This window comes from Zootermopsis nevadensis, unplaced genomic scaffold (genome assembly GCF_977971745.1).
Source record: "Zootermopsis nevadensis isolate Lab colony 2312 unplaced genomic scaffold, Znev_1.0 Znev_ptg000076l, whole genome shotgun sequence".
NCBI lineage: Eukaryota > Metazoa > Arthropoda > Insecta > Blattodea > Termopsidae > Zootermopsis > Zootermopsis nevadensis.
This window is the reverse complement of record NW_028259207.1, coordinates 169,431-196,861: the sequence shown is the minus strand read 5'-3', so window position 1 is coordinate 196,861 and position 27,431 is coordinate 169,431. Positions and strand designations below refer to the sequence as shown.

General features: G+C 38.4%; 2 protein-coding genes and 1 pseudogene across 11 annotated transcripts in view; 2 read left to right on the top strand and 1 right to left on the bottom strand.

Annotated features, from left to right (window-relative positions):
• The window catches only part of LOC147871004 (protein regulator of cytokinesis 1-like), a 30,842-nt pseudogene extending 15,601 nt beyond the window's left edge, over positions 1-15,241 (bottom strand). Inside the window, exons 1-8 of the transcript XR_015532916.1 lie at positions 15,122-15,241; positions 14,478-14,608; positions 10,724-10,838; positions 7,766-8,589; positions 6,832-6,941; positions 5,765-5,884; positions 4,776-5,072; positions 158-367 (exon numbers count right to left, since the gene is read on the bottom strand). The product of XR_015532916.1 is annotated as a protein regulator of cytokinesis 1-like (transcript). The remainder of the gene's footprint in view (positions 1-157; positions 368-4,775; positions 5,073-5,764; positions 5,885-6,831; positions 6,942-7,765; positions 8,590-10,723; positions 10,839-14,477; positions 14,609-15,121) is intronic.
• LOC147871002 (uncharacterized) overlaps positions 1-27,431 on the top strand; it is a 197,168-nt gene that overhangs the window by 138,798 nt on the left and 30,939 nt on the right. The gene's annotated exons all lie outside the window — the stretch shown is intronic.
• LOC147871003 (brefeldin A-inhibited guanine nucleotide-exchange protein 1-like) overlaps positions 15,559-27,431 on the top strand; it is a 33,537-nt gene continuing 21,664 nt past the window's right edge. For 2 of the 9 annotated variants that reach the window (XR_015532955.1, XR_015532956.1), the window contains exons 1-5: positions 15,564-15,802; positions 16,011-16,374; positions 17,373-17,563; positions 20,257-20,416; positions 20,735-21,011. Coding sequence is in view for 4 of the 9 variants with exons in the window: in XM_087341488.1 (XP_087197614.1) it covers positions 16,042-16,158; positions 16,252-16,374; positions 17,373-17,408 (276 nt within the window). In the remaining 5 variants the exon portion in view is untranslated. Of the gene's footprint in view, positions 15,803-16,010; positions 16,375-17,372; positions 17,564-20,256; positions 20,417-20,734; positions 23,873-27,431 lie in introns of those variants that run through there. The other 7 variants (XR_015532958.1, XR_015532957.1, XM_087341488.1 and 4 more) reach the window with 6 other exon arrangements.

The following is a 27,431-nucleotide window of genomic DNA, read 5'->3' as shown; positions in this document are numbered from 1 at the left end:
TTTAACAAACATCCTGCAAAAGAGCTATACCACAAGAAATACAACAACCAAGTTACAAAGGGCATTGTAATGATAAACAGTGCCACATATTCTTGGACAGACTTAACTCTATCACATGACAAGCACATCTAATACATCACATTGCTCGTGTACTTACACAATGCACGTCAAATTGAGAAAGATACATCTGTAGCAGACAGGCGTGCCCTTCATGATCTCAGCCAATTTTCTGTTGTGATATGAAGTGAGCCTGCCAAGTGTACTGAACATAATCCACTGATTTCCTGGCGAGCAGTAGGCTGGTCAGGTGGCAGACAGCTTTCCCCCGAGTAAAATCCCAAGGATCAATTAACTTTCTTCTCCTCAGCTATTCCCAGAAAGACAAAATGCATTCACTTTTAACTATCAACTTCCCCCCCCCCCCCGACACAAATGCAAAAACAAACATCAATCTGATGACGCAGTTGATTAAATATGTACTTTGTTCTGGGGGAACACCACACATGCAGCATTGCTAAACAAGCATAATTCACGTTCCAAGGCGAACATATTTAAATTCTTCAAGTAACTGTACAAGGCACCAAACCCGCAAAATAATAAACACTTCTCAGTATATAAATGTCACTTATCAATGCCTCGTGGCGTTCATTTAATCATTCCTCGACAATCATCGACACATAAACTCAATCGACAAACGAGAACACCCCATAATTTCCAGTCTCTTATTCCGTAACCTAATAACAGCTACGAAGATCACTGTTCGCACACAGAAACTTACAGCAATGATTCTTGAATTATGGCATTTCAAGAGACTGAATATTTGCCATTATGAACTCAAATAAATTTAACACGCAAACATGTTCCACGGCAAAACTAACAACTCGCCATACATAAACTAAATACGTCAGTCATACCACACCTCCAAGACTCCAAAGACTAGATTCACGCAACAAATCTTACCAACTTCAGACTTCCTTTCACTCTCTGCGAACTTGGCCACAACGAAATCTAGTAGCGAACCAACAAACTACGTACCGCAGCGAAATAACTGATCGAACCAGAATCAAAATATACAAGACGCCTCGTAGCCGAAGAGTTAACGTACGAGAGACTGCGGAGGACGACGTCGGCAGTTCGAGACCCAGGGATACTTACAAGAGTATTAAGTTTTAGAAATAAAACGAGGGGCACAAACGGGTTTGGTATTCTATGCTTTACCTAACTGATTTCTGCCCTCTAAAAAAAATTACAGATGGTTTAACTGGTAGGGGATATGGGAGCCTAAGATGAGAGAAGGAGGGGGTTATGCTAAAATATATTTATGAGGGAGCAGCAAAGTTGGTCCAAACAGACATCATATCAATCAACAATCTTTAACCAAAACCACTTGTTCAAAGCACTGGAGTTGAAAAAGAAAGATTCCAGCCATTTACACAAGTTTTAAAACACAAGTCTGATTCAGTAACTTTAAATACTGAACTGATGTGAGGTAATTTCTTTTTTTATGTATTTCACTGCAATGCTTTTACAACATTGTATTTAATTTGTACCCGTGATGTGCATACACCTCGATAAGTACTTGTGATGATTGTTGTGGTTCTTCAAAGTCTTTGAGAAGGACATGAGCACAAATCTGAATCACAGTTCTCTGTTTTATTGTGCCCCCTTCCTTCCAGGCAAAATCCTCAGGCTGCTTCCCTTCCACAGAATGTAGGGTTGTAGTTTTAAATTTCTCTTTCTTTAGAAAAATATGGAATTTTTTCCGCTTAATTGAGCTCGGAGTCCAGTTCAGCATTTAATACTTATATATATTTTGAAAATGCAAAGTAGATTGGAAGGAAAAACTTGAAGTGAAGCTTATAACAGATTCTTCACCTATTTCATTTTGCCTCCTCTTGTCATCTAACCTTCAGAAATCCATAGCTCTGTTCCTTGTAGAGAACAGTTTATTTTATGTTTAGGTGTTTTATAATAGAGTGCTTATAATCTTTCATTTAATTATGTCTTAAAATGTGCTCATTTCCCAATTCTGCATTTAATACATTACGAGTTGCAAAATACAGGAAATTAAAACATTTTATACATTAATAATAGTCAATTGACTGTTGAAAAATAAGGAGAAAGGCAAATTTAAAATGCTGAAGAGTGATGTGAGGACGATGTTAACTGCAAAGTAAAAGTTAAAATGTAATTCCCACTATTAATTGTCAAAGTTTTTACTGCTTGTTGTAAGGATTAATTTGCAGTCCACCTCGAATCTTAATTTCCCCTTTGCGAGGGGGTGGGGCACCACAGTCATTATGTAGCACAGTAAGGTTAAGTGTAGAATTTTTTAGGAATGAAGCAAAGAATTACTCTGTTTAAAGTTATATGTCTTTGCAGCTATGCGTGTGCAGTTTTACAATTTTTGTTAGCAATAATGTTCATAATTTAGCAACATCGAGCAGTTGTACTGTTTAACGGACAGACAGATTATGTAAAGCTGATGGCAAAGATCGTATTAACAAGCAGTTTGAAGAAGAGGGGATGTTACTGAAATGGTTGTGAGAGTGTGAACCAGGTTGAGCAACTATGAATGTAAACACAGAAACAGTTGTTTAATGCCCACTTGTCGTGTTGGTGTCAGATCTTTGTCTTGAATGTTATAAAAAGGAGAGAGTAGTCAGATTGAGATATGTCGTTGTCCTGCTGGTTGTCTACTTTGAATTAATTTTGTTTCCCTTAACCTGACGTGTGGACTCATTGTAGACAGTTCAATGTTCAATTCCCTGTTCATAAAGAACATGCGTAGGAAAACTTTGAAAGCATAATATTGTACCTTAAATGAGCATAAGAGTTTCAGCAAGATCTGGGTTATTATTTGGTAGGTTAGGATGGGGCATTTAACAATTCTGAATCAATTCAATCTTGTAACTGAATTTTTTACGTGAGTGCGATTATGAATATGAGGAAGTAACAATTTGAAACACAATGAATAGGCCATATACAATTTGAATACTTTGCTGAAAGATCGTCAAGACAATAATAATTTTATATAATCTGGAGGAAAACATTTGTATGGATTGTAATGAAAGTTGCATCAACTTTTTAGTTTAAACTCAAATGAATTAGACTGTCTTTGAAAGGACTGATTTTGGGATCTATGTATTTCAATCCCCTTGGTAGAAAATTTTGCGACTGTGTGAGAGCTGTTAAATATTCTTCATTCTAATTGAAATCAAGGGGGCTCTTTTACAACTACATGTTTAAGTTCCACTGATAATAATGTTGAATCAGATTTATCATGTTGGCGTTGACCAGAAAATACAGGAAACTATGTGAAACAATTTTCTCTATTTATAATATCATTTGCTGGGGGTGGTAAGAATGACATTGTTGGCAGGTGCGAGGGCAGACACCCCTATACCAGGCAGCAAACACAGAGCCTGCCAAGGGTTTCTGCTTTTGTTCCTCAGCGGTAAGTCCCAGTCGAGAAGTAGTGACGTACAGAATTTCCCTATCGGGGCCCCCAAAAGTCCCCAGAGGTCTCTTCCCCTCAGGCTTTTAAAATAGTGGACCAAACCAACCAGATGGCTTACGGAACCCGAAGGTTCATCACCGAATCAACCAAAGCCCTCCACCGGACCCTGTCCTGGGCCAACAAAATTCAGTCTCCTTCAACTCCTATCTCCCATAGATCCTGCCTGACATTATCCTCCCATCTACGTCTAGGTCTCCCCAGTGGTCTCTTCCCCTCAGGCTTCCCAAACAGTCGACCCAACCAACTAGATGGCTTACCGAACCCGAAGGTTCATCACCGAATTAACCAAAGCCCTCCACCGGACCCCGTCTCCTTCAACTCCTATCTCCCATAAATCCCGCCTTAGATTATCCTCCCATCTACGTCTAGGTCTCCCCAGCGGTCTCTTCCCCTCAGGCTTCCCAAATAGTGGACCCAACCAACCAGATGGCTTACAGAACCCGAAGGTCCATCACCGAATTAACCAAAGCCCTCCACCGGACCATGTCCTGGGCCAACAAAATCCAGTCTCCTTCAACTCCTATCTCCCATAGATCCCGCCTCAGATTATCCTCCCATCTACGTCTAGGTCTCCCCAGCTCTCTCTTCCCCTCAGGCTTCCCAAATAGTGGACCCAACCAACCAGATGGCTTACGGAACCCAAAGGTTCATCACAGAATTAACCAAAGCCCTCCACCGGACCCTGTCCTGGGCCAACAAAATCCAGTCTCCTTCGACTCCTATCTCCCATAGATCCCACCTGAGATTATCCTCCCATCTACGTCTAGGTCTCACCAGCGGTCTCTTTCCCTCAGGCTTCTCGTTATCTATTGTGAGTTTGAAACCCATATGTAGATAAATAGAATAATAGTTTTTATGGATATCATTCATTCTGTACACAGATGACATGCAGTTTTTATACACCAACACACCTTCAATTGCACTCCGGCTAAATGAAATTAATATAATCAACACTTGAGACCTCTTCTTTACCAAGCCTCATATCATGGATTTCTGTGATCTGATGTTTCTTCATTTTAAGTTATATCCATAATACAGGAGTTAAAGGTACATATGTGTAAAAACTTACATTGAAATATATTTTTTGTATCCCCTTTTCATATGTCCAACTACAAAATATCCTTCCCAAAATACAGATCTCCCATATTACATGTTGTTAAAATTCAGTGAGTATGTTGGGAGATGAATATGTATTCAGAACTGAGTAAAATTTCTAATAAAATGCAGAGAAATACATAAACTGAGCAACACATACCATCCCCATTAAACGTCATTCCTGCACCATGCGGACAGAGAGCTTGAAATTCAAATGAGCCTTGTGGGGGGACACGGCTGACACGGAGTGCCCCGGCCCATTGGTTGACCAGTGATCACAGTACAACAGCAGCAACTTGACTTTGTTACTGGCATCGCAGTTGGATTCAAGCACTGACCATCTCGGAACTGGGAGTAGCGCAGATCACGGCGCGTATCTGCAGCAAGTAGCGTCCCCTGCTTAGGTTATTGACAGATGTACTAACACGCACAATTTCAAGTGTGACAGTGGCACAGACTGCAACACCATCAGATATCCTAAAATAGTAGACTTAATTTTCTAGAAATTATTTCTTAATTATCAATATATATATATAATTAACTTTATCAGTTGTATCTTCAAATGAGATTACAATTAAAATGTCCGTTTCGTAGGATACAAAATGGACACTCGTACGGTACCTTGGAAAGCCCGTGCAACACATTCGACAGCAGTACTCAAAATCAAGAATGATTCATTGTATGACAAACGCGTATAATTTTAGAGGGTCATGGCAGAAAGGATGCATCATTATACTGCATTATTATTTATTTTTATTTAGTGTTCTGTCTGAGGACAGGTCCATATGAACAGGATCCTTCCATCCTTTTCTCGGACTGGGACCTGTTCATATACGTTCTTGGCAGATGATCCAGAAGTGGTTTGCCATTGCCTTCTTCTGTGTGTGAATGGAGTAATTGTTGGGATGCCACGGAGGAAAACTCCGTGTTGCCTAGACCACGGCCTTGCCCAACACAAGTTATAAATTCGGGCACCACCGGGAATCGAACCCGAGACCCCAGGATTACAAGGCCAGCGTTCTAACCGCTAGACCACCGTGGCGGATTATACTGCATATGGTGTGTTTATATGATGTGCATTTTGAATATGTGTAGAATTCAGTAATGTCACTCCCTATGAGTAATTTAATATATTATAGTGATGTTTACCAAGACATGATCTTCCATCTGGACCAAGTATAAACCCTGTGGTACATTCACAACGGAAACTGCCTTGCGAATTTATACGGGACCCATGTTGACAAGGGTTGCTTATGCATTCATCTATATCTGAAACAAAAATTGAGGATGTGCTGTATCTTGAACCACCTAAAAGCACCCAAGTTTATATTCTACCTTTTATTACCAAACAACATGAAACTGTTGATGATAATTATTTTGTGGGTTGTAACGCCATGGGGACTCAAAGGTACATACAATGTATCAGAGAAAGATACTGTCTACAGCTTAGGGGCTGTTTCTCTGAAATGTTGGTATCTACCTATAAGCCCATTTGGAAACAACCCAGAACAATCACCATCTTCAATGCCATAAGAACGTCAAATCTCACCAAAGTGGTGCTTTGAAAACTCAAATGAAAATCAGTGACCAGTGCAGCGCTAGACATTTAATTTCTGGCTTGACTGGCGCGTCTTTATTATACAGAATCTACATGTCGCATCTGTGAAAACATCATCTCTATACCTTAAATATGATGATAAGTTCTCTAAAAAAAATTTAAGTCATTAGTTTTCAAATGTTTAATTTAATTTTTTGCAGGTATTCATGTTGGTTAATGTTTTGCCCGGTCGATAACCAGAATCACAGACACACTTAAATGAACCATCGATGTTGACACATTTGCCATCCCTGTTTGAGAACATTCATCCCAAGTCTACACAGAACGTCCCATCCAATGATGGCGTAAAACCATCCTGGCACACACACACACCGGTAGGATCCAGGTATATTTTCACAACGTCCCCTCAGGCAGACTCTTGCGTTCTCATAACATTCATCAATATCCGAAACAAAAATTAAAAACTGTTATTTAGAACAAAATGTTCTATATATATTTTGGAATAAAAGAAAGGTATGGCTTCTGACAGCCGTCTAAGTGACTATTAGCTTCCCAAGCAGGACTCCGCTCCACGGTCAGTTAATTACTGGTAATTCATTACTTAATCTGACTAAAAGTTTCTACTGACTTGTTACCTAGGAAGTTTTGTACATCTTACCAACACATGCATGTCCAGATGGTGAGAGAATAAATCCACTGTGACAGTGACATTTGAAGGAACCATCCATATTTATACACACATTCCAGTCTGACTACATTCATCGTGGTCTGAAACACGACAATCAAAACCGTTGGTATCACATATCACTACAGCTACAGAATGTTGTCAAGCTCGGAAACATTCAAAATAGGAAACTTCACAAGTACAATTACTTGTATTTAAATAATATGGTATAAAACTGTAGCACCACACCAGTTTAATATTAGGCTCATGCAAGAGATCAGAGAAGATGGTTTAATTTTTTTTCTCCCTAACTGAAGAAACAATACATGCTTTCAACTGTTTAAATCAGGAATTTTCATACTAAAGAGTAAAACGCTTTAAAAAATACAACATAACCAATATCACACAGAATTGTGTGCTATTTTGAAATGTAATCTTCCTCATGTGACGAAAATGTATTCAGATTTCCATCTTCTGGGTTGCTGCGCTGTGTAGTCTGGTTGATGTTAACCAACGTTTCAGAGATCATACTGCCTCCGTCATCAGGGCCCTGATGACGGAGGCAGTATGACTTTGGTCATATAACGTTGGTTAACATCGGCCAGACTACACAGCGCAACAACCCAGAAGACAGAAATCTTCATACTCTGATGACGGAGGCAGTATGACCTCTGAAACGTTGGTTAACATCGACCAGACTACACAGCACAACAACCCAGAAGACGGAAATCTTCATACTCACCGCTGTGAAAACCTCAAGTCTTACAAAAAATGTATTGACATGGAAAATCCACTGCTTTTAGTTGTCATTCTCTTCAATTCTGATTAAATTTTTATAATATTTTCACACTTTATACTTGAGCAGAATAGAACAACTTTACTTTAAATTAAAACACAAACAAAACAATATGATATAACCAGAACCAACCTGTACAGTATTTTCCATCAGAAGACACATCAAATCCTGGTGGGCAGACACAGCTGAAACTTCCAGGAGTATTTGTACACTGCCCTCCTTGACAATAGTTTAGTTCAGAGCATTCATCAATATCTGCAAGGGCAAAGTATCCTGGGTAGCAGTCACACCGGTATCCATCAGGAGTATCAATGCAACGTCCATTGCCACAAATGTTGGCTCGCAGAGCACACTCGTTCACCTGCGTGATGCCACCAGGGCTCGGATGGCACAACCTCTTATAAGCCTCTATAAAGACAAACAATCTTATAAGTATAATGCATCCAGATAATTCCAACAGTTCACATGAAAGTTGCCACTCAGCACATCCCCTGATCTTAAACTCCTCTTTCAGACAGACAAGGCACTCACACTAAATCTATAACAGTACACCTCCTCGGAAAGCAAGGAGATCACACGAGGGCCTGAGGTCTTCCTTGTGGCATTGTGAGGCATGCTACGAACACCCCATACTTGGTCACTAGGAATCAAAAGTGTGCAACTATGGTGCGGTGGCCACATAACCAACATTACAACCTGTAACCCTAGCTTCTTCACAGCGATAAGCTCTTGCACAAATTTAAATCAACAGCTACTGAATTTCCACATGCAAGTCACAAAAACAGAGGCTGCCACCACGTGTCTGTGGGTCATCCCAACCGCATCGCCTGATGAATTGTGTCCATCATGCACAATAATCATGTCAGCTCCCGGTGCAAAGTCTTGCTAACTTCGTAGTAATGGACTCGAAACTGCGTAACGGCTGGAGTATCCCATATGCTTGCATTCACGCCTGTCTGAAACAAAACCATGTACAGAAATAAACATCCGCATTGAGAGACCAGTATTAATTCTTACTACGAAGGCACTCTACACCACATTAATAACCTACTGGCAACTAATCCGGCCTTTCGTGCAACCAAAATATTTCCCACTTTACGTACTTCACACGGGAGAAAGATGACAAACATCAGTTCAAATAAACTTGCAAGCCCTGGCAATATAAGAGAGTAAATCTGCACTCGACTGGGCATGCATCCTACCACCACGCCGTCCGAAGGAAACAATACCAGCAGAGGAGCTGCGCCATTTTCTCGCAAGCAGGGACGGCAACGTCTGAAAAACAGCGAACACACCCCGCCACCGGCGGAGCACGACGGATATTCAATGATCAATATGTGCGCACCCTGACGAACTGTCCTGTCATCTACCGTCAATACACCTGAGGTACATGCCCGTCCGCGAACACTACAGGGCACTGCCGAACCAAATGCTGACTGAAATACCACTCCAAAGACTGTAAACTTATAGACCTCAAACGTTATTCCGTGACTACCGATAGAGACACATCTTCTCCCTTAAAAATGACAGGAACTAGAGAAAAAACATTAAGGCGAAACAGCTACCAACATCGCCTATAAGAAACCAACTACCAATCACTTCCATAACCTCAAAAAAATTAAAATAATTTATGAATCCAACCACACCCAATAAACTACAGCTCAATCAACTTAGCACGAAGCACTATTAAACAAGTAGCCCACAATTTGCATCTACATCGCCTACATCCTAGGGCACATTTGTCACATAACCTCTCGGTCGCCGGAATGTTACTGCACAGAGCAACCTTCGACACCCTGATCAGATTGATACCAGACACAAATCTTGAATACCTGCACGTCTACCTATAAATCACCCAGTGAAATCGTCCACGTCCTTTCCAACACGAACTTATCGTCACATTTCATGTTGGCAGTCAAGACATCACGCAAATTCAGCACCGACATTCTCCCTGCGCGATAATTTCTCACAAGTAATTGTGGGATTTCGTAAACTACAGCTCAATGAACGAAGCACTATAAACGATTATTGCATATGTCGCCACTACACAGCCCCTCTGCCACCAGGTTGTACTTCACGAGCATCTATAACACACCCAACGACCCAGCCCACTGGTGACCGTACTTCAACAACACCAACTTCCCTTCGTCAGACTTCATTTTGGCACATGCAGCAATCAACACTTAATACACTACCAACAAAATTAATGCCGGCAATATTCGCTGAAAACCACTTGCAGAAAAACACACACAATCCATAAAACTCATTGCACTTACCTGACTTACATAACTCAATCTCATCACTGACAAGTCACACTTTTCGATCATAGGACAACTGCTATTGCGCATCTCCCGTTAACGACTGTTTGGAAACTCCCTCTCGGTGATGATCACTAAGTATTCCCGTTACCTCCCGCTTTGACAACTCTTTACAGATTTACATAGAGAAAATACAAACTAAGTAATGCGTTGTCAGCACACTTTTAAAGTCCTCCTGGGTCAGAGAACGGACATTCACTATTATCAAGACTGTCCGGTATAGCTATGCCAGAGATCTTCATCACCGCACTTCCTAAACGAGCGAAACTGCAGAGCCCCCCCCCCCCCCCCCCCCCCATCTGCTTCCGAACAGATTCAGAATGACTGACGTTTTGAAGAGCTTCCTGTGGCATTAGTTTGAACTGAGAATGAAGCTGATAAAAGGAAATACCATATTCTTTCCAGGAAGAGGAATCACATCTTTGGTGACAAGCTGCGGCCAAAGCCAAGAGCACCTGCAACTTACAGCCTTTCACACAGGACAAACTCTCTCTCATTCCGAGATGTGTTGGCCACCAAACTATTAAGCAGTCTCTTATTAACGCAATGTGATTGCGGCCGACATTTTTACTATCTTACCTACGCTCCATAGAACACCCTACACACATAACTAGACATCCACACCTTACACGGACACACACACGCATTTCACATGATTTATATCTAAGTTGGTATCACACTTGCAACACAATTACCACAACAGAGCAAGCCCCTGTCAATGGGTTAAATAACAGAAAACTGCACCACCTCTCCAGAGGCACACAAAATTTACATGCTGCATTCAGTCCTCTTCTCCATGTACGCACTCAGCAACAGGACGGCCAACCATCGGGGACACAAGCGGTCTTCTCTCGGATGTCAGTCTGTCTAGTGTTGGTGCACTCCTCCTGCAATATACCAGGAAAGGTGTAAGATACACAAGAAATCTAGAATCTCAAGGGGCCACTTTCACAGACATTGGAGGCAAAGTCGTCTGAAATGGAACAATCTCATGCCAACTTATTTTATCTAATGGGTGCCTCCTGCTTATTCAAATATTTAATCTGAAATGGGGGCGGGGGGGAATGCTGTTCATAGACATACAGGGGATTAGACACGTAAGACCAAACATCCAACACGCAGTCAGCCACTGGAACTGAGGTTCCTTGCCACACTCAAATCGAACATGCCTCATGTATCGGTAACTCTTGCCACATGTCATACACCGAAATGCCTCTTGTCTGCCATGATATATCACCTCCTGACCATCAACAGCTACTCGGCAAACAATGGCAGTTGAAAATCAATATCAGTAGCCCTAAGGTGCCTTTCCATGGTAAAACTCTCTGTCAGAATGCTAAAGTTTGCTTTCTTTCAATTCTGTAACACACAATGGAATAGTTCTGTTAGCAAACTGTTCTATTTTTGTATTCCATTATGCGGTGAAACTTCCGTCATCTGTTCGCATGATAAAATAACTCTTACGAATGAAAAAAATTAGTGAGAAAGCCAGATAAAGCAAATCTTCACCCACATTTGGTCCATAGTTCATACATCTCATACTATTAGCCTTCCAGCAGACGTTCTGTAATTCTTGGGAAGTAAAATCTCCTCTTCAATATATCTACAAGAAGTATATATATCTCACTTCAATACTATGATTAAATTTACTTTAAGGAAATAATTTGTTAACACCAAAATTAAAGTATTATTAGAAAACTCATCTGGTGTATTGGGAGTACACCTAAAGCACACTAGTGAAAATGTATTCCAGTCTGGAGAGGAAGGCAGTAAGTTCTTCAGAAAAACTCAAAGTTCCTTGTAAAAGCGAATGGTGTTTCAATACACATAACAAATACAATTATGTAAACTTATTTCATTCCTCTTAATCATTCTGCCAATTCTCACTAAACATTGTCAATATAATCTTCACAACTGACAAAGAATCATTAAATAAACAAAAAAAATATTAAATAACTTAGTGAAGGAAGCCACTGAGAACAGAGAAAACTGAAGGCATTTCCATATTTTGTCAATTACTTAAAACACTGTCAGAATCTCAGACTATAACACCAAATGATAAAATTATTAATGAACAAAGAATTTGACGAGACGTCCATGGAAGCGATCATGGCGTAACTGAAGGTACATATTTTTTAAAAAAAAAATCTTGTATCCAACATAAAAATAAACCATTTGTGAACGTTATCCTTTTTGTAATACGACCAGACGTCTACAACATAATACACTACATTAACTCTTATAACCATCAATATGCGTAAGAAAACAGCATTCTACTTGACAGAAATAAGAACTATATAGAACAAAAGGCTTCCAGTGATAATGTGTGAGGGTGTCTCGAGAGTCGAAGCTTCTGAACCACCAAAGTTATTTCCGTCTCATCGGATAACTAAAGGAGCGCAAATGACTGGTCAGTGATTTCTTTCACAATGGGATAGTTGCCTTGGTGTTACGGTGAGACACGATTAAACATCTGCGATGACTACGTAACATATACCAAAGTCTTCTTATGCATATTTCTATAACCTGGTAATCACAGCGTCTCGATGGATTTATGGATGAGTAACTGGAAAATAAAATTCTTTCATGTAAGAATAACGAGAATTTCTTTCAAAGGTACCACATTTGTAACACACAAGTTTAATACCATCAATAATCTTTGTAAATAATAAGATGATGGACCACGTACAATTAAGTTTATAAAATGTATTCTCCCATTTTCCTACCAGTGTGACAGATTCTGTAAGCCTCCTATATGACTAATGCTTAAAAATTACTTTTCTGTTATTTATTATTTAATTTTAATAAAATGTGTGTGTGTTTCGTTTAATAAATTACACTATCACACAATATATTTTTCGGTGTGCTATGTTCTGTTTCATAAATCATAAAGGTCTCTTGTGATCGTTATGAAATTTTAAAGAAGCAGCTCAGTTGTTTTTTTTTAAAAATATGCAGCTTGGCAATAAGAGTTTAAAATATGATGAATCAAAAACATTTATAACAGGAACACACTGTCATCAGAACAATACAAGCATACATCACAAGAAACAGAAATATATGTATCTGTAAATATATATCTTCACATGACTTAAATTTACATTCAAAATATACTAAGTCTTGGTTGTTGCACACAATTATGAATTTAATTTGCTAAGTTTTGTAGTAGTTAAATGATTTCTATGTTCTAACCGCAGGGGGGCAGCCTGGAAACTGAAACTGAGGCTCCTGATTTGATCCAGACAGCCATTTGTCTTTTTTTCATTTCCAGAGAGAATAAGTGACTCAGCTCATCAGCCAATGGCATCTTTTAGTTTGAAAACCAAAGGTTATCAACAACAATATATTTTATCAGTCCTAGGTACTAACAATCCAACGGTAAATCACTCATCACAATTACCAAAAGTCAAATATAATTGTGATTTCTATGGGTATCCAGTGCATTGTGTTAATCTAGTCCTTATCACAAGGACAGTAAAAGCATTCCTGTGAGAGTACTGTCACAAACAAATAAAACCACACTGCGATTAATATTTTCATTAAAGGCACTGTTATCTGAAAAACAGTAAACTCCTGTACAAAACACTGAACTAAACTGAAGTTTGAAGGCTTTCACCTTGTTAAGGCTTGTGTTTATCATTTCTGGGGAAAGGACTGCGGCGTGCTAAGATGAGTTGACAGAGTTCTGGAGAAACTGGAAGTCTCCATCTCTCCTCATATTTTAGGGTTATGTAATATAAAGTGACATTAGAAATTATAATTAAGGAATTAAAAGTCTGTATATTTTTTTTTAAATTCTGAAATGTGCCAATGAAGAGTTTATGAAGACTGAAAAAAAAGTAAACTGACACCAGAAGAAAGATTACTGTCAAACAAAATTCCAGACTAAAATGTGTCAACTCGTAACATGAAATGTAGGCCAGGTAATGCTTCATAAGTCCTTGCGCACTTTTAAATTACAATAACTTTTAACAGAAGATGAGGGCACAATTAACGCAGTTTATTCTGTCTCCCCAAATAGTTTCAGAGTTCTAAAATAAAGACATTTTGTTTACTACAATATCTGATCTTTTGAAAACCACTTCCTTCAAATCTCTCTTATTTAAATTCCATATATAATGGATAAAAAAATTGCAGCCAAGTGATTAGCAATCGTGCTTCAAATTTGGGAGGTCCAAGGTCCAGATCTTGGTCTGAGACTGGTTATCCTAACTGAGACTTGCATACCTCATCCATCTGTCCAATTCATTATTCATTAGTACTGAATTGTCATTAAAGCCTTGAAATCTTCTACTTTCAACATAAAATTATGGCACTGTAACTTTAAATGAGTGGCCACCTTGCATGACCAAACAATGTACTTGTAATAGCGACTCAAATAAACCCACAATGAAAATTCTATCTCTATATTGAAGTCACACAGCTTCTGCTACAGACTTAGCATATAAATACCCTGAGGCAGTAACGAAATATTAAATTCTGATGCTACAGAACAAATTTAAATAATTTAAAGGAAGAGAACTTACCTTCCCCCTTGACTTCATTCGTCTTCTTTGATTTGGATACATTTTCTGGGACAATCCCAGACTCTTCGGTTGATTTTATCTCTGGAGTTGCAATAACTTTCACAACTGGAACAGCTTTCTCCTCTGGGCTTCTTGTAAAATTAAGGACGACAAATTTATTTGTAGTATTCACAGTTTACAATTCTAAATGAGTCAGTAGGGAATTCAGTCACAAGGTAGCAAATAAATAACTTGATTTATTTAGAATAAAACCCAACAGAAAGACAGTTCACTTAAGGCAGAATTTGGTCATAAAAGCTTCGAAGTAAGGTTTCATAACACTGGAAATTGTCATAATAACTTTAAGGGGAAGGTAACAAACCACAACTAGCATAACTTAAGTTGAAAAGGTGAAAGCTTTTCCTTCACCTCTGTTCCTGACCTATGCAATGTTCATGTCTCCAGTACAACCTACAATAACCAATACGTTCTGTGTTTTAAATTCAAACTATAACACAATAAATTTCACTGTAATATTCTAAGACATATTTTGTCAACACATGCAAACTTTATGTAGTACTGCCAATTCTGTTACAAAAAATTCCAGTTCCAGGACAGATTTCGTGTACCTCACATAAGATGTAATTCATCCTGTACATGCGTACCTATATATTATACAATGATATGTATAATCATTTTAGAATTAACACTCAAAATATGAATGTTTATTTCGTACGTAAGGTCACCACCCACTGTGACCAACGTGGTAAACGAAGGCATGTATACTTTAGGGATAATGTCTCACTAAGTGAAATATCGCAAGACAACATATTGAGTTACATGAATTTCAGATATTCCACTGTGCCTATAACTGCTAGAAAATGTTTAGTTTGTCAAAGACTTGCATTGAAACATTAGTTAAAATGAAAGGAACTTCCATGCTTGAATGTTGGTACTGAAAGTAAATCGACAATCTGACCGTATAATAAAGCGTGTTATTAAGACATATGTTTTCACATAATGAAAAACATACATGTTACAATACTTAAATTCTATCACTGTGATATTGCGAATAGTTGCCGAATTAAGGAACAATAGTTTCAAATTTCACTACGGTATTAGTTCCGTTAAAAATGGCTGCCTGTGTTTATTTATTAGAATAATGGCGTTGTAAAGTGATTGATATTATTTAGAACGCTACATTTGAAGAATGTTATTGTTATTCTTTTAGGTAACGATGCAAAGTACTTTTAAACGAAATAAATGTTTATTGTGAGGGCTCTAGGGAAGATTCTCAGCGACCAAGATATAAAGTGGTCGCACCACTCCCAGTTAAAACGTGCTTGGTAAGTTGCTCGTTCTGTTTTGAATTATATTAACAAAATTTATTTAAAAACACTTTGATTGAACACAGTAATTGGTGGTTATACTGTAAGTAGTTTTGCATTGCATGTGATTGAATTGTTGATATCTTTATGTCAAGTTTTTATTAATTGTAGTAGCTCTTAATCTTGGTTAATTTTTCTGATTACTTGTCATAACCTTACATTGTAGATACGAAACGAACTGAAAGGTGCAGGTCAGGATGCCCCTAATCCATCATCTGCCTTGCCATTACCAAAGAATGATGAAGCCAATATCATTACAGCAGAGAAATACTTTCTTCCATTTGGATTGGCATGTCAGAGCAGATTGTCTTCAGGTACATAACTTGTTACTGAACTTGTGTGTTTTGCAAAGTACAGATTTTATTCTCATGCTACATACATTTGTAAATCAAACTTATTCATTTCAGAAACTCATAGCTTATGGACATTTAGCTGGAAATATTCCTGTCTCAGCTACTCCAGTAAATATCTTAAGTGTATGTTTCAGTGGCCCACAAACAGATGAAGGGGTTCAGTTACAAATGATAAAGGTAATAGAATTTATAAATTAAATAAATGTTTAAGTGTTGTGATCCATAACTGATGATCACTCATTGCCCTGATTATGGAAGCATAAGGAAAATATTGAGAAATATAGTTGTATTTACCATAGTAGAAATATACATTGTACAGTCTTGCCAGTTGTGTTCTTTTTCAATATTTTAACATTTATACGATGTTATACCTGTACCATAAAAGCAACCTAGGAGTCAGTTACATCTTCTTGTTCTTCCTTAAGTCATCTCCACGCTTGTGGATAGTTCGAGAGGATTTTATTGTATAATAGAACTTGGTTATATATCATGTCACAGTAGCTGCTGGAGTTATTCTTAATTGTTTCAAATGAAGACTAGGGAAATGCTGTAATGATTTAGTACATCATTTGATGAATCAAATTGTGTTATGTCAGCATATGAATACTGATAATAAGCTAATTTCAAGTTTGGGTGAGAAAGTGAGAGTTGGCGATGACCTTATTTTGATTTCTGTAGCTACAGAGCGATGTCTCGTAAGTTATTTTACAGTAGATCTTCTGTGACCATTTCTGTTGTATTTTGATGACTAATCGATGGATATGATCCCCAATGCAGGGAATTGAACCTGATGATGGCCACATTGGGCTGAAAATGCTGTTCTAGAGAAATTACATTGAACTGAGTGTGTGAAAAGTGAGAAAGAAGGAAAACCAAGGAGTGGAATCTCATCAACACTTGTTTCTTTATAGAGCTGAGAAGTCATAAATGAAATCACTTTATAAATACAAATCAAGGAGTGATTTGTTGGGAATAAGAAACTGTCTTCACACTTGTCAGTAGTTACCAGAGCAGGATACAGGTTGCAGCACTCACCTTGTCCATTAATAAGACCTTCGTTTCTTTGTAACGAGTTTAATGACGCACTCGTGGCTTCAGAACTATCCATATGGTCTTGTGTAATAACCCTGTAGTTAAGAGAGTCTTTTTTCTTACTTCAAGTCTGTTTCTATTAGGCGTCCAGCGTGGTTATTCAGAAGATGCTGTGTTGAAGCAGATGAACTTATAATGAATGGACCATCACCAGAACCTTCTGCAAGCAAACTGAAGCATAAACCATCCAGACGTCCGAGGAGAGGCTCGCTCTCACGAAACGTCACATACGACAAACTGGAAAATGCACAAATGAATGGTACGTTAGAACGAGGTAGGTATTCGTGGTTGTTCTGAAAATAATTAAGAATTGGTTATTAAACGTGGTTAAATTACTTTTGCATTTGCAAAGGCAGTTGACTGAATTTCGCACTTACTGCATATATTATCTGATTGAAAAGTATTTGTTGTAACACAAAATGAAATTATATTATATTACTTTGATGATGTGATGTCTCAGAACAGTACGAGCACATAAAGACATGTTTTAATTTGAAGAATGTGGAACTGCCTTTTGTAGCATGTTTAATATCAAACATATTTCCAGTATGGCACGGTCATAGGCCGAAAGATTGAAAATTTAAATTTATATGCTTTATGATGTTAAGAGAACTCATGTGGTCATTTTATATAAAAAATATTATTTGTAACTAATAGAATTTATTTTAAAAATGTGTTTTTATTTACATAGTTACTGCACACAACATATATTAATAATATTTGACTGATGCATTTTAAAAAATATTTAACCATTGATATTATTGCTTTTGTTGATTCCTGTTTTTCACATCTTTTATTGTTATTTGGCTCTTAATAAGAACTGTTCAAAAAATGTATTTTGGTGATATTTCATATGCGAAATTGTTACTTATTTACCATAATAGGTTTCTGTTCTTTGTTAAACAAATGTGTTTTGTCCTTTTTCATCTGGGTTTTACAACGGTGTACGAGGTTTGACTGTTTTGAAAGTAGGGAAGTCGGTTCAAGCTCTCGTGGCAGTTCGTTCTTAATCTGATCTTTTTTTGTGGTGATGTAACGTCTTTAAGACAAAGTAACTGCTTACGGTTTGAATTGAACAGACCGGTTTCCACTGTTGGATGTACTTGTAATGTAAGTCTTCTGGGTTGTGACACCGTGTAGTCTTATAAGTAATTAATAATGTCCCAGGGGAGCATATCACTTGTTAAAGATGGAATTCATACACATTTCTGCTCAGAAGGTGGAGGTGCTATGTTCCTCTGAACCCCTGTAAGGCTATATGATTTTATAACCAGATGACTGCATTCCACATCTTTAATACCATGAGAATCTGAAATCTAGGCTGTGCTGTATCAACGAGCATCTTGAGGAAGTAGCTTTAGTTTGGAGTTGGAGATGTTAAGAATCTCCAAAATACTATCAATGCTCCCTGCATCCATGCAGTTACATTGTCCAGAAAGGGGACCTAAATTGTTAGAAAATAATTATATAATTATATTTTGTTTATTTGAAACATGTTTTAGTACTGAATGTCATTGACACGTATGGTCTAATGGGTGCACAAAAGCAATGTAATTCGTTAATGGAACACGTGAATTTTGCTGCCATAGATTATGCATGTTTTCAAGTATGCTATACCTACAACACAATACATTGCTTATTTTATAGAGAATAATAATAATTTGTGCCTGAGATTTGAGTTTTTCATGGCAATGAAGATGGCAGTCATTGTCATAATTTGCATGAAAGTGTGTTAGAAGCCCACAATAATTAAATGTTATATTGTTAATAAAACGTGCTATTAAACATTAAGAGAATGCTTAAAATATTCTCAGAGAAATAATTTGGTTCACATGAAACAATGTTTATATGATAGCTGGGAATATTGTACAATGACATGACTGTCTCTCTGTGGGACTGTGGCTATTAACTGGACCATTGGCCAACCCCAGATGATACATGAATGAAAATGGAGCGTCAGTGAAATGATATTTGCAGGTAAAAACTGGAAAACTCAGGGAAAAACAAGTCCGAATGCAAATTTGTCCCCCACAAATCCCATATAGGCTGCCCTGGGCATGAACGTGAGCTTTACTGGTGAGGAGTCAGTGAATTATCACCTGTGCCCTGCCATGCCCGTCTCGGTATCTGCCTTACGTGTTGCATCCAGCATCTCGGCTTATAGAGACCGTGTGAGGCACAGACCGCGTTTGTTAGAGTCACAGTACATCAGACACAGTCCGACGGCGATCTGTCCTGCATGGCATCAGGTGGGGTGAAATTTGAAAAAAAAATTGAAATTTCTTCAAAATTTTCGAAAAATCAAAAACCGCTGGAAATTGTCCAAAGAGCGCACAAAACCGAAAATTTTTGAAAAATTCCACTTTCAAAATTTTTTCAAAAATTTCAAAATTTTTGGGTTTTGTGCGCTTTTCAGACAATTTCCATCGTTTTTTGATTTTTCGAAAATTTTTAAAAATTTTAAATTTTTTAAAAAAAATCAAAAAACGCACAAAACCAAATTTTTTTGAAAAATTCCACTTTCAAAATTTTTTCAAAAATTTTGGGTTTTTTGCGCTTTTCAGACAATTACCATCGTTTCTTGATTTTTCGAAAATTTTGAAATTTTTTTCAGAACTCTCACCAAGGGATGCATGCCAACCTCGGCGAATGCCTCACTATGTCTCTGCCGGACTCGTCCTCGATCCGTGTCTCTCTACTGCTTTCTGTCGCACATTTTGCAACATCTCACAGTTAGAACATCTCGTAGAATAACCTGTCTTGACTGTGACCTATGTAGCAGGTACTTCGAGAGCAACATTGACAAGTTTATTCGGTTCAGGATGTCTATTTCTTGTCCACCAATATTTCTGAATCTTGTCATTGCTTTTCGATAGGAAGGACAAAGTCAAGGAAATAAGAGCTGAAAGTAGAATTGACATGTAATTGGAACTGTCGAATTATTTTAAAATATAAATTTTATCATAGATTCTTCTCTCGTGAACGTGATTCAAGCAATGGTCGTCTGAAGAAGGGAGGAACTCCCGAACCAGCTGTGGATGGAGACGTCAGTCCCGAGAGAAAACCAGTTGGCATGGGCCGCACTAGTAGACTACATGTGCGGACACCACGAGCGAGGGTCTCGCAGGTGAGCTTCTATACAATAAGGTTGTAATAAGAGGTACATGAAATATCCATTCGACTTCTATTTAATAAAAGGTTATGTTTTGGCTTCCTTATCCATCTTCAGGGCTTGTTACATTCAGTGTTTAATTTTGATATGACAGACTTTAAGACTTTTGTTCCTCTGTGCAGAAATTTCTCATGTACTGTCTCTAATTCTTTTGGCATTCTGCAGTTGGGGGCTAAGCTGCCCTCTTATTCAGTTGTGCCTTACTTCATATTCTGCTAATTTTATTTCAGTAATAAATATAAATTAATTAACGAGTAAACAAATTGCTTTCAGACGGACTTGAAAATTATTCCACCTACCATCCGAGACAGAAGTCCAAAGGTAATGTCTGTCCCAGCTGTCTCAGGAGTGGAATCTATTGGCAACGAGATATTCGACTCATCAACGAGTACTTCTATGGTGTAAGGATCTTCCCTGGACAGGACCCAACTCATGTGTACGTGGGCTGGGTAACAACGCAGTATCACTTCTTCAGCAAGGATTTCAATCAGAGTAGTGTCCGCAAGGCTTCTGTTATGATTGTGGATCACCATGACAGAATTATTGAAAGGTGACAACATAATCCTCTGTGTTCTAATTTTCTTGCCTCGTTCTGCAATAGCGATGGCTTACGTAACGTTACAAGTAACTATTTAAGTTTATTCCAATTAAAACTGAGCTCTTACGTATACGTAATTAAGTTTATGGTCTTTTGAATTTATAAACATTGGAATGCCTTTTTTAGCCTGATTTTCTTTTTTTATGTTATTATTACACCGTTTTAGTTCACATGTGTACATCCCACTAATTATTTTAGATTCATTTTGTGATATCACTAAATTTGGTATGTCTGTCGTGCAATTAAAAGCCGTACCACCTTTATACCCTCTAATTTCCCACAACCAGTAATGCCATCTTGGCTGCATTACAAACATATGAGGTGGGATTCATTTCCTCGTTCACAAGACTCCTCCTCATTGTTCACTGGTATTAATACTTTTTATCTTTGAAATTATGAAATTTGAAAGCAAACTATTAAGTTTTGTTACGATAGCATCGATCGTCAGAGTTGCTACGTGGTCCGAGCTGACGAACTCTACAATGAAGTAACTCATGATTCATCAGGCAAAGGGGCATCACAGGGAATGTTTGTTGGTTGCTTTGTTCACACAGCAGGGACAGGGAATTTAAATTACCATATTATAGGCTGCCGGCCTGACTTCATTCTGGGGTTAGTGGCTTGGTTAGGTTGCTAGGGCAACATGCAGCCAGCTGGATCATGTGTAAGAGAGGAATTATGGCTTGATACATTACTGTTACGTGCAGTCCGTGGCAATATCATGTGCTTTGGTACAGTGACAGTATTAACAGAAAGTTTGTTTTAACAATTAATAACAAAAAAGTAGATGTTTGATGTATTACAGTTTCACACTTACGATTTCCCTTCATTTCCATAACAAATAAGGACATTTATTATTTCAGTAGAGTTTATTTTAAGAAAATTTGGGCAAAGTATAAGTATGTTTAAAATTATGATTGGAAATTGCTCATTCTCATAATCTAATCTGAAATTATCAAAATCTAGCTTTATGTAGAGAAAGAAGGATTTTATTTCTCTTAGTAATGAAATTGTTTGGCGTATGATACTTCTTTAATGTTCCGACGTGTAGTGTTTTCTAGCGTAGTATAAAAAGTATAAAATGTTGGTCCATTTACAGTATTTTTCTCCCTTATTATGTGGTTTGGGGTGAGACATCCAGAAACAAAATGGTGTCCCGGTGAGGTTGCCAAGATTGCAGCAGAAATTAATTACGTTTTTTTAAGGGAAATTGAAATATTTAATAAATTTTGTAACTATAACTCCCTTAACCTTTTAAGTGCTAGTTTAAATCTGTGTATCTCCAACTGGACCAATTTAAAACCAACAGTGTTATGCTATGCTGTGCATGTGTTTTGATAAAACAGCGTACGTCTCTTAAAAACCCATACAGGACGCTGAAGTAAAATACGCATTGATCGGGAAATTGTACTTTGTAACTTAGAACATTTCTCAAGATATTGTTCACAAGAATTCTTATAATTGGAAGGAATGTTACACGTATATTATGCTATTATTAGATTCATATTCTGAAAAAAATATTGTGAATTTATTGATGTGTTTAGTGGGAAATGTGAACGTACTGTGTAAACTTCTCTTCTCCTATGTTGTTTTGATAGATGGAACCTGAAACATCTTTGTGGAAGCGACGAGCATGGGGCATGTTATACCACACGTTAGGTTAGGTTAGGTGTATATACACTTGTTGCTTTTAAGAAGTATCAAGTTTTAAGTCACAATACCAATTTCAAGTGATTATTATTATTATTATTCAGTGTGCTGTCTTACGACAGGTCCATTGCTCTTCCCAAAAAGAGCTCTCCAGTTGTCCCTATTCTCGGCTTTTCGCTTTAATTCCTGGAACGTCATCTTCTTTCCTTGTTTAAGGTCGTCGGTTAGCTGTATCAGTCTTCTTCCCAGTCCTCGCTTTCCTTCAACCTGGCCTTCGATGATATCACTCAGTAACCCATTCCTTCTCATAATATGTCCCAGCCAGTTAGCTTTCCTTCGTGTAATCGCCTGCAGAATGCTTCTTTGCTCGTTGACTCTCCTCAATACTTCTTCGTTGGTCACTCGATCCGTCCACCTGATCTTCTCTATTCTTCTCCAACACCACATTTCGAAACTCTCCAGGTATTTCTGTTCCTTCTTCCTGAGTGTCCAAGTCTCTGCTCCATACGTAACACTTCACTAGTTTCTTCTTCATCTCCAAGCCCAACTTGCTAGTGAGAAGTATCCTCTTCTTGACGAAACCTGCCTTGGCCATGGCTATCCTTGCTTTTACTTCCTTGGTGCATAGGGCGTCCGTCGTGACTATGCTTCCCAAGTACTTGAAATGCTCCACATTCTCCAGCCGTTGGTTTCCAACTACAACGTTCAACATTTGCGTCTGGGGACACGTTTACACATTTATTTTTCCGCTGTCACGCACTGTTGCTAGTACATCGGCTCAAAGTGGCCGCGTAACGGTGGTAATTGTGAAGGGGGCGTGGGATGTCCTGTGCTGATTAGGGAGCTGATGATCCCGGCAGAGGGACGTAACCCCACTCGCAGGACAAATTGCGCGGTCGGTCCCGGGCGTCCTCGGAGGTGTACAGCAGTTTGATCGAGGAAATAAAGAGGACCTCAGAGTCTGAGCGGAGATGAACAAGCAGGTCAGCTTTGATGTAGTGTAAGTCAACGATATGCTTTGCATGTGAGCCGAGGTTAAGAATGAGGAGCAGCGGGACAGCTTTACTTTTTTATATGCGTGTGGATGTTGCCTGTGTAGAATTATGTAGGTATACATGTATTTACATTTGCATCTGTGTTTAAATAAATACATATTTACCGAGCACTTGTTTAAGATCTGCTTGCTAGCCGACTGTGTCTGCTTTAATTCCCGGTTTTTAGTCTCGGCCACTGGACCGACCATGTAGCACGCACTCGCTTCCTGCGTTTCTTTGTGTAACAGCCAGGACCTTTCCTTAAATAAGCCACGGTTGATTATCCACATCCAAAATAATTCGTAATCACCAGTCTTTTAAACTGTAACATTATCAATAAGAGGACAAATATAAAGATAGCGGAGAAAGAGTAAATGATACAAAGCTCGACTAATAATATTTAATAATTCAGTCCGTACCGCAAAGTAAACACCACACTTCACCATTACATAGTTCAGCTGGTTGACGCTGTTTACGATGATAATCGACGTTTGTACTGAGATTCATACGAAAGCCGTAAATACTGTATGTGGACAAAATACGACGTAGCTTAAAATCAAGAGAGTTGGTACATATAGTTACCAATGTCGCTTAAAGTGTTGCTTGAAGAATATTCCGAGAGGAATAGATTGCTTCTCTGGTTTGTGAAATACATTAGGTATGAGCGGTTACATTTAAATTTCGGTTCGTTTTCACCGTAATTACAAAAATTTGCGCCTGGGCTATTGGCCTTGAGGCTTCAACGTTTAACATCGACTTGTTAAGCAACCCACCGCCATCTGTAGCATTTAAAAACACCCGTCGCATAATTAATCATATGAAACTTTTTGCGAGAAAATGCCGCTTTCATTATTTGTGGGCTGTCAACAACATAACACTGTCTCTTCAAACAATTTGTGTGATGATATATCACCTGGCAGACAGAGGCTGAAGACAACGAAAGCTAATGACACCCATTATTCAAAATGTTGACAGGTTCTTAGTTAAATACCTAGTACAGAGTTGTATGCGCAAAGTTCGTATTTGCGTTTGAGGAAACCTTCCATTTTTTAAGGTATTGTAGATGTGTCATATTGTGATTTATATAGTATTAAAAAATATATTAAAATTAGCCGTCAATCACAAATATAAAATTAATATGATATGATATTTTAATCTTTTATTAATTTTATATTTGTGATTGCCGGCTAATTTTAATATATTTTTTAATACTTCCATTTTTTGTTTAATTGTCTAATCCAGTCGACTTGAATGAAATGTAAGCCATTTCTAAATTTGTTCGAATTTCCAGTGCGTTTAGAAAATAATTATTAAGTCTGACATTTAAAAATAATACGATTCGTGTCGATTGCAATCAACCTACACCTGTCTCAGTTTTCCCCATCAAGAACAATAATAATTTAAATTATTCATTAATGTGTATGAAAACAGCAAGATATCCATTCACAGGCTAGCACTGAAAATGAAACATAGGTGAATATCTTCATTGTCTAAGTATAAATGTCAAGTGCAAGAAGATAGTTGCTAGCCAGAATAGGTTTAAGGCGTTCGGGTTAATTGTTCCCTTGTCATCACGTCTTAACTCGCCCTGAGGCTGTGGTCTCATAAGACGATCAGTAGTCAAGGAGGATAACTGTGGATATGCTGAACAAACAGCTTACTGATTGGTTAGCCTCCGACATAAATTTATTAACTTAACGAAATTATTACTAAAAAGGGTTTTAAATCTTAGCATTCGTACAATGAATATCAAAAGCCTAGTTTTAACAGAATCTGCGAAAAGTTCATATCCAAGAACGAAAATGGCGCTTGAACTGAACCACAATCCTATGTCTTAGCAAGATGTCATGAAGCGTTAGTTTACCGAGTTTGAACGAAATCGGTCAGGTGGCTGGATCCTGTTACTAGCGGACAGACAGACAGACATCCGGAAGATCATGAAAATATAAGTCTGTGTTGTTGTAATTCAAGTAAGACTTGTTATTATGGAGAATGGCGTCTGGACGTGGAGTTACCTGGCTGTGAGATTTGTTACAGTGGAATTACTTATGTTCAACGCTGTCTATCCTTAGTTTTCTGCGTTTTTAGACTTCCCACTAAACACGTAAGTCCACACAGCAGACCGCTCAAGTATGAAATTAGATTGTCATTCCCAGACGCGTTAAGAGAATTCGGGAGCTGACAGTGTCCAGGCCCCAAGAATACGGTGGAGAATTTGCGTTCAGCGGCCGCGGGCGTCTGGACTGGGGGCGTCAATGACGGACGCGTGGAGCTTCACTCAGCCATCACACACGGCGCTACTTGTTGTCCTTAGATTACCTCTGATCGAACTTGGTGTAGCGACATCTTCGACTTCAGGTGATAAACTGCATCGAGTGTTGAACGTTTTCTAACGTTTCGAGAGACATTTCAAGTGCTGTCTTTATGGTGTATGCCTTCGGGATAGGTTAGGATTCCCTTATACAGACCTATATAAAGGCTTCATAAGCCCGAAAAAATACATTTATCATGAAGACGGTAACTACAGTGCTTGTCGATACGCTGAAAAACCTACTAAATTTGATTCGACTTATCCATGAAAGCCGAAGTTAAACATGGTATTTGTTATGAAAAGAATCTTACATTAGAAACTTAATTCATATTGTGCCTCTAACAATTTATTCAAGATTAATGTTAAATTATATTAAGTGTATGTCAGTCTTGACTGACGTGAAAATTTTTGGGCTCTTTACTAAGGAATTTATATTTTAAAACACATGAAGAAAATGTATTCAGAGCTGCGTCAGGAGGCCGTACATGTTGAGAAACAGACTTGCATGTCGAAATTAACATTGCCAAGCGTAGAAACGTTAATAGTTGTAATTTTCACGGCTTCTCCGATACACTTCTTGCTGTACCCAAAACATCTTCAACATGCGGCTGATGAATTCGCCTTTTCTCTTAATTACCTTCCATATTCGTACCAGATATGTGGAACGTGGTATCTGACAGGGAAAATGGACACGAGTTCAATTAGTTAAATTAATTAAATCTCTGCTGGTTTGTAGCAGGTTGCATTATGGACGATTTTTATACCCCGTCCCTTATAGAAGGGACAGGGGTGAAGTGAACACTGGGCAGGCGGGGGGGGGGGGGGGGTACATTTCGAGTGGGATTAAATCCTTCCAGATTCATTTCGATGGAGCGTGGTCTGCGTGAGCCTACGCCGAACAATTCTCACATGGCTTTAGGGGCTGTAAAATGACAAGAAATAGGCGGAAACGACGAGGAGGGAATAGTGGAGGAAAGAGTTTGTTATTTGCCGGGAGGTTACGTGAGACGAATAATCGAATTTCGACACGGGGCAGAGGAACCGTGTCGGTAGGATGATTTGGTGGGGGGGGGGGGCACCTATCAGTGGTTCCGAAGACCAAGGACCTGGGATCGTTTGACTCGGAACGGGAGAACTGACTGCTAGCATCATTTTACTTATATTCCTCACCGCGATTTTATCTGTTTCACAATATTTTGTTGTAATTGCTCAGTTTACGAGTAGATTCTTAGCAGAATCCTCAGAATTGCTAGCTCTCCAGTCCAAAATATTAGCAGGTACTCGCCAAACTTAACATGAGGGAACGGAAGTTGTATTTTAACTAAACTTCCGCTGTCAGTTGTACTTAACTAAGGTAATCGATATATGGAAGGCACA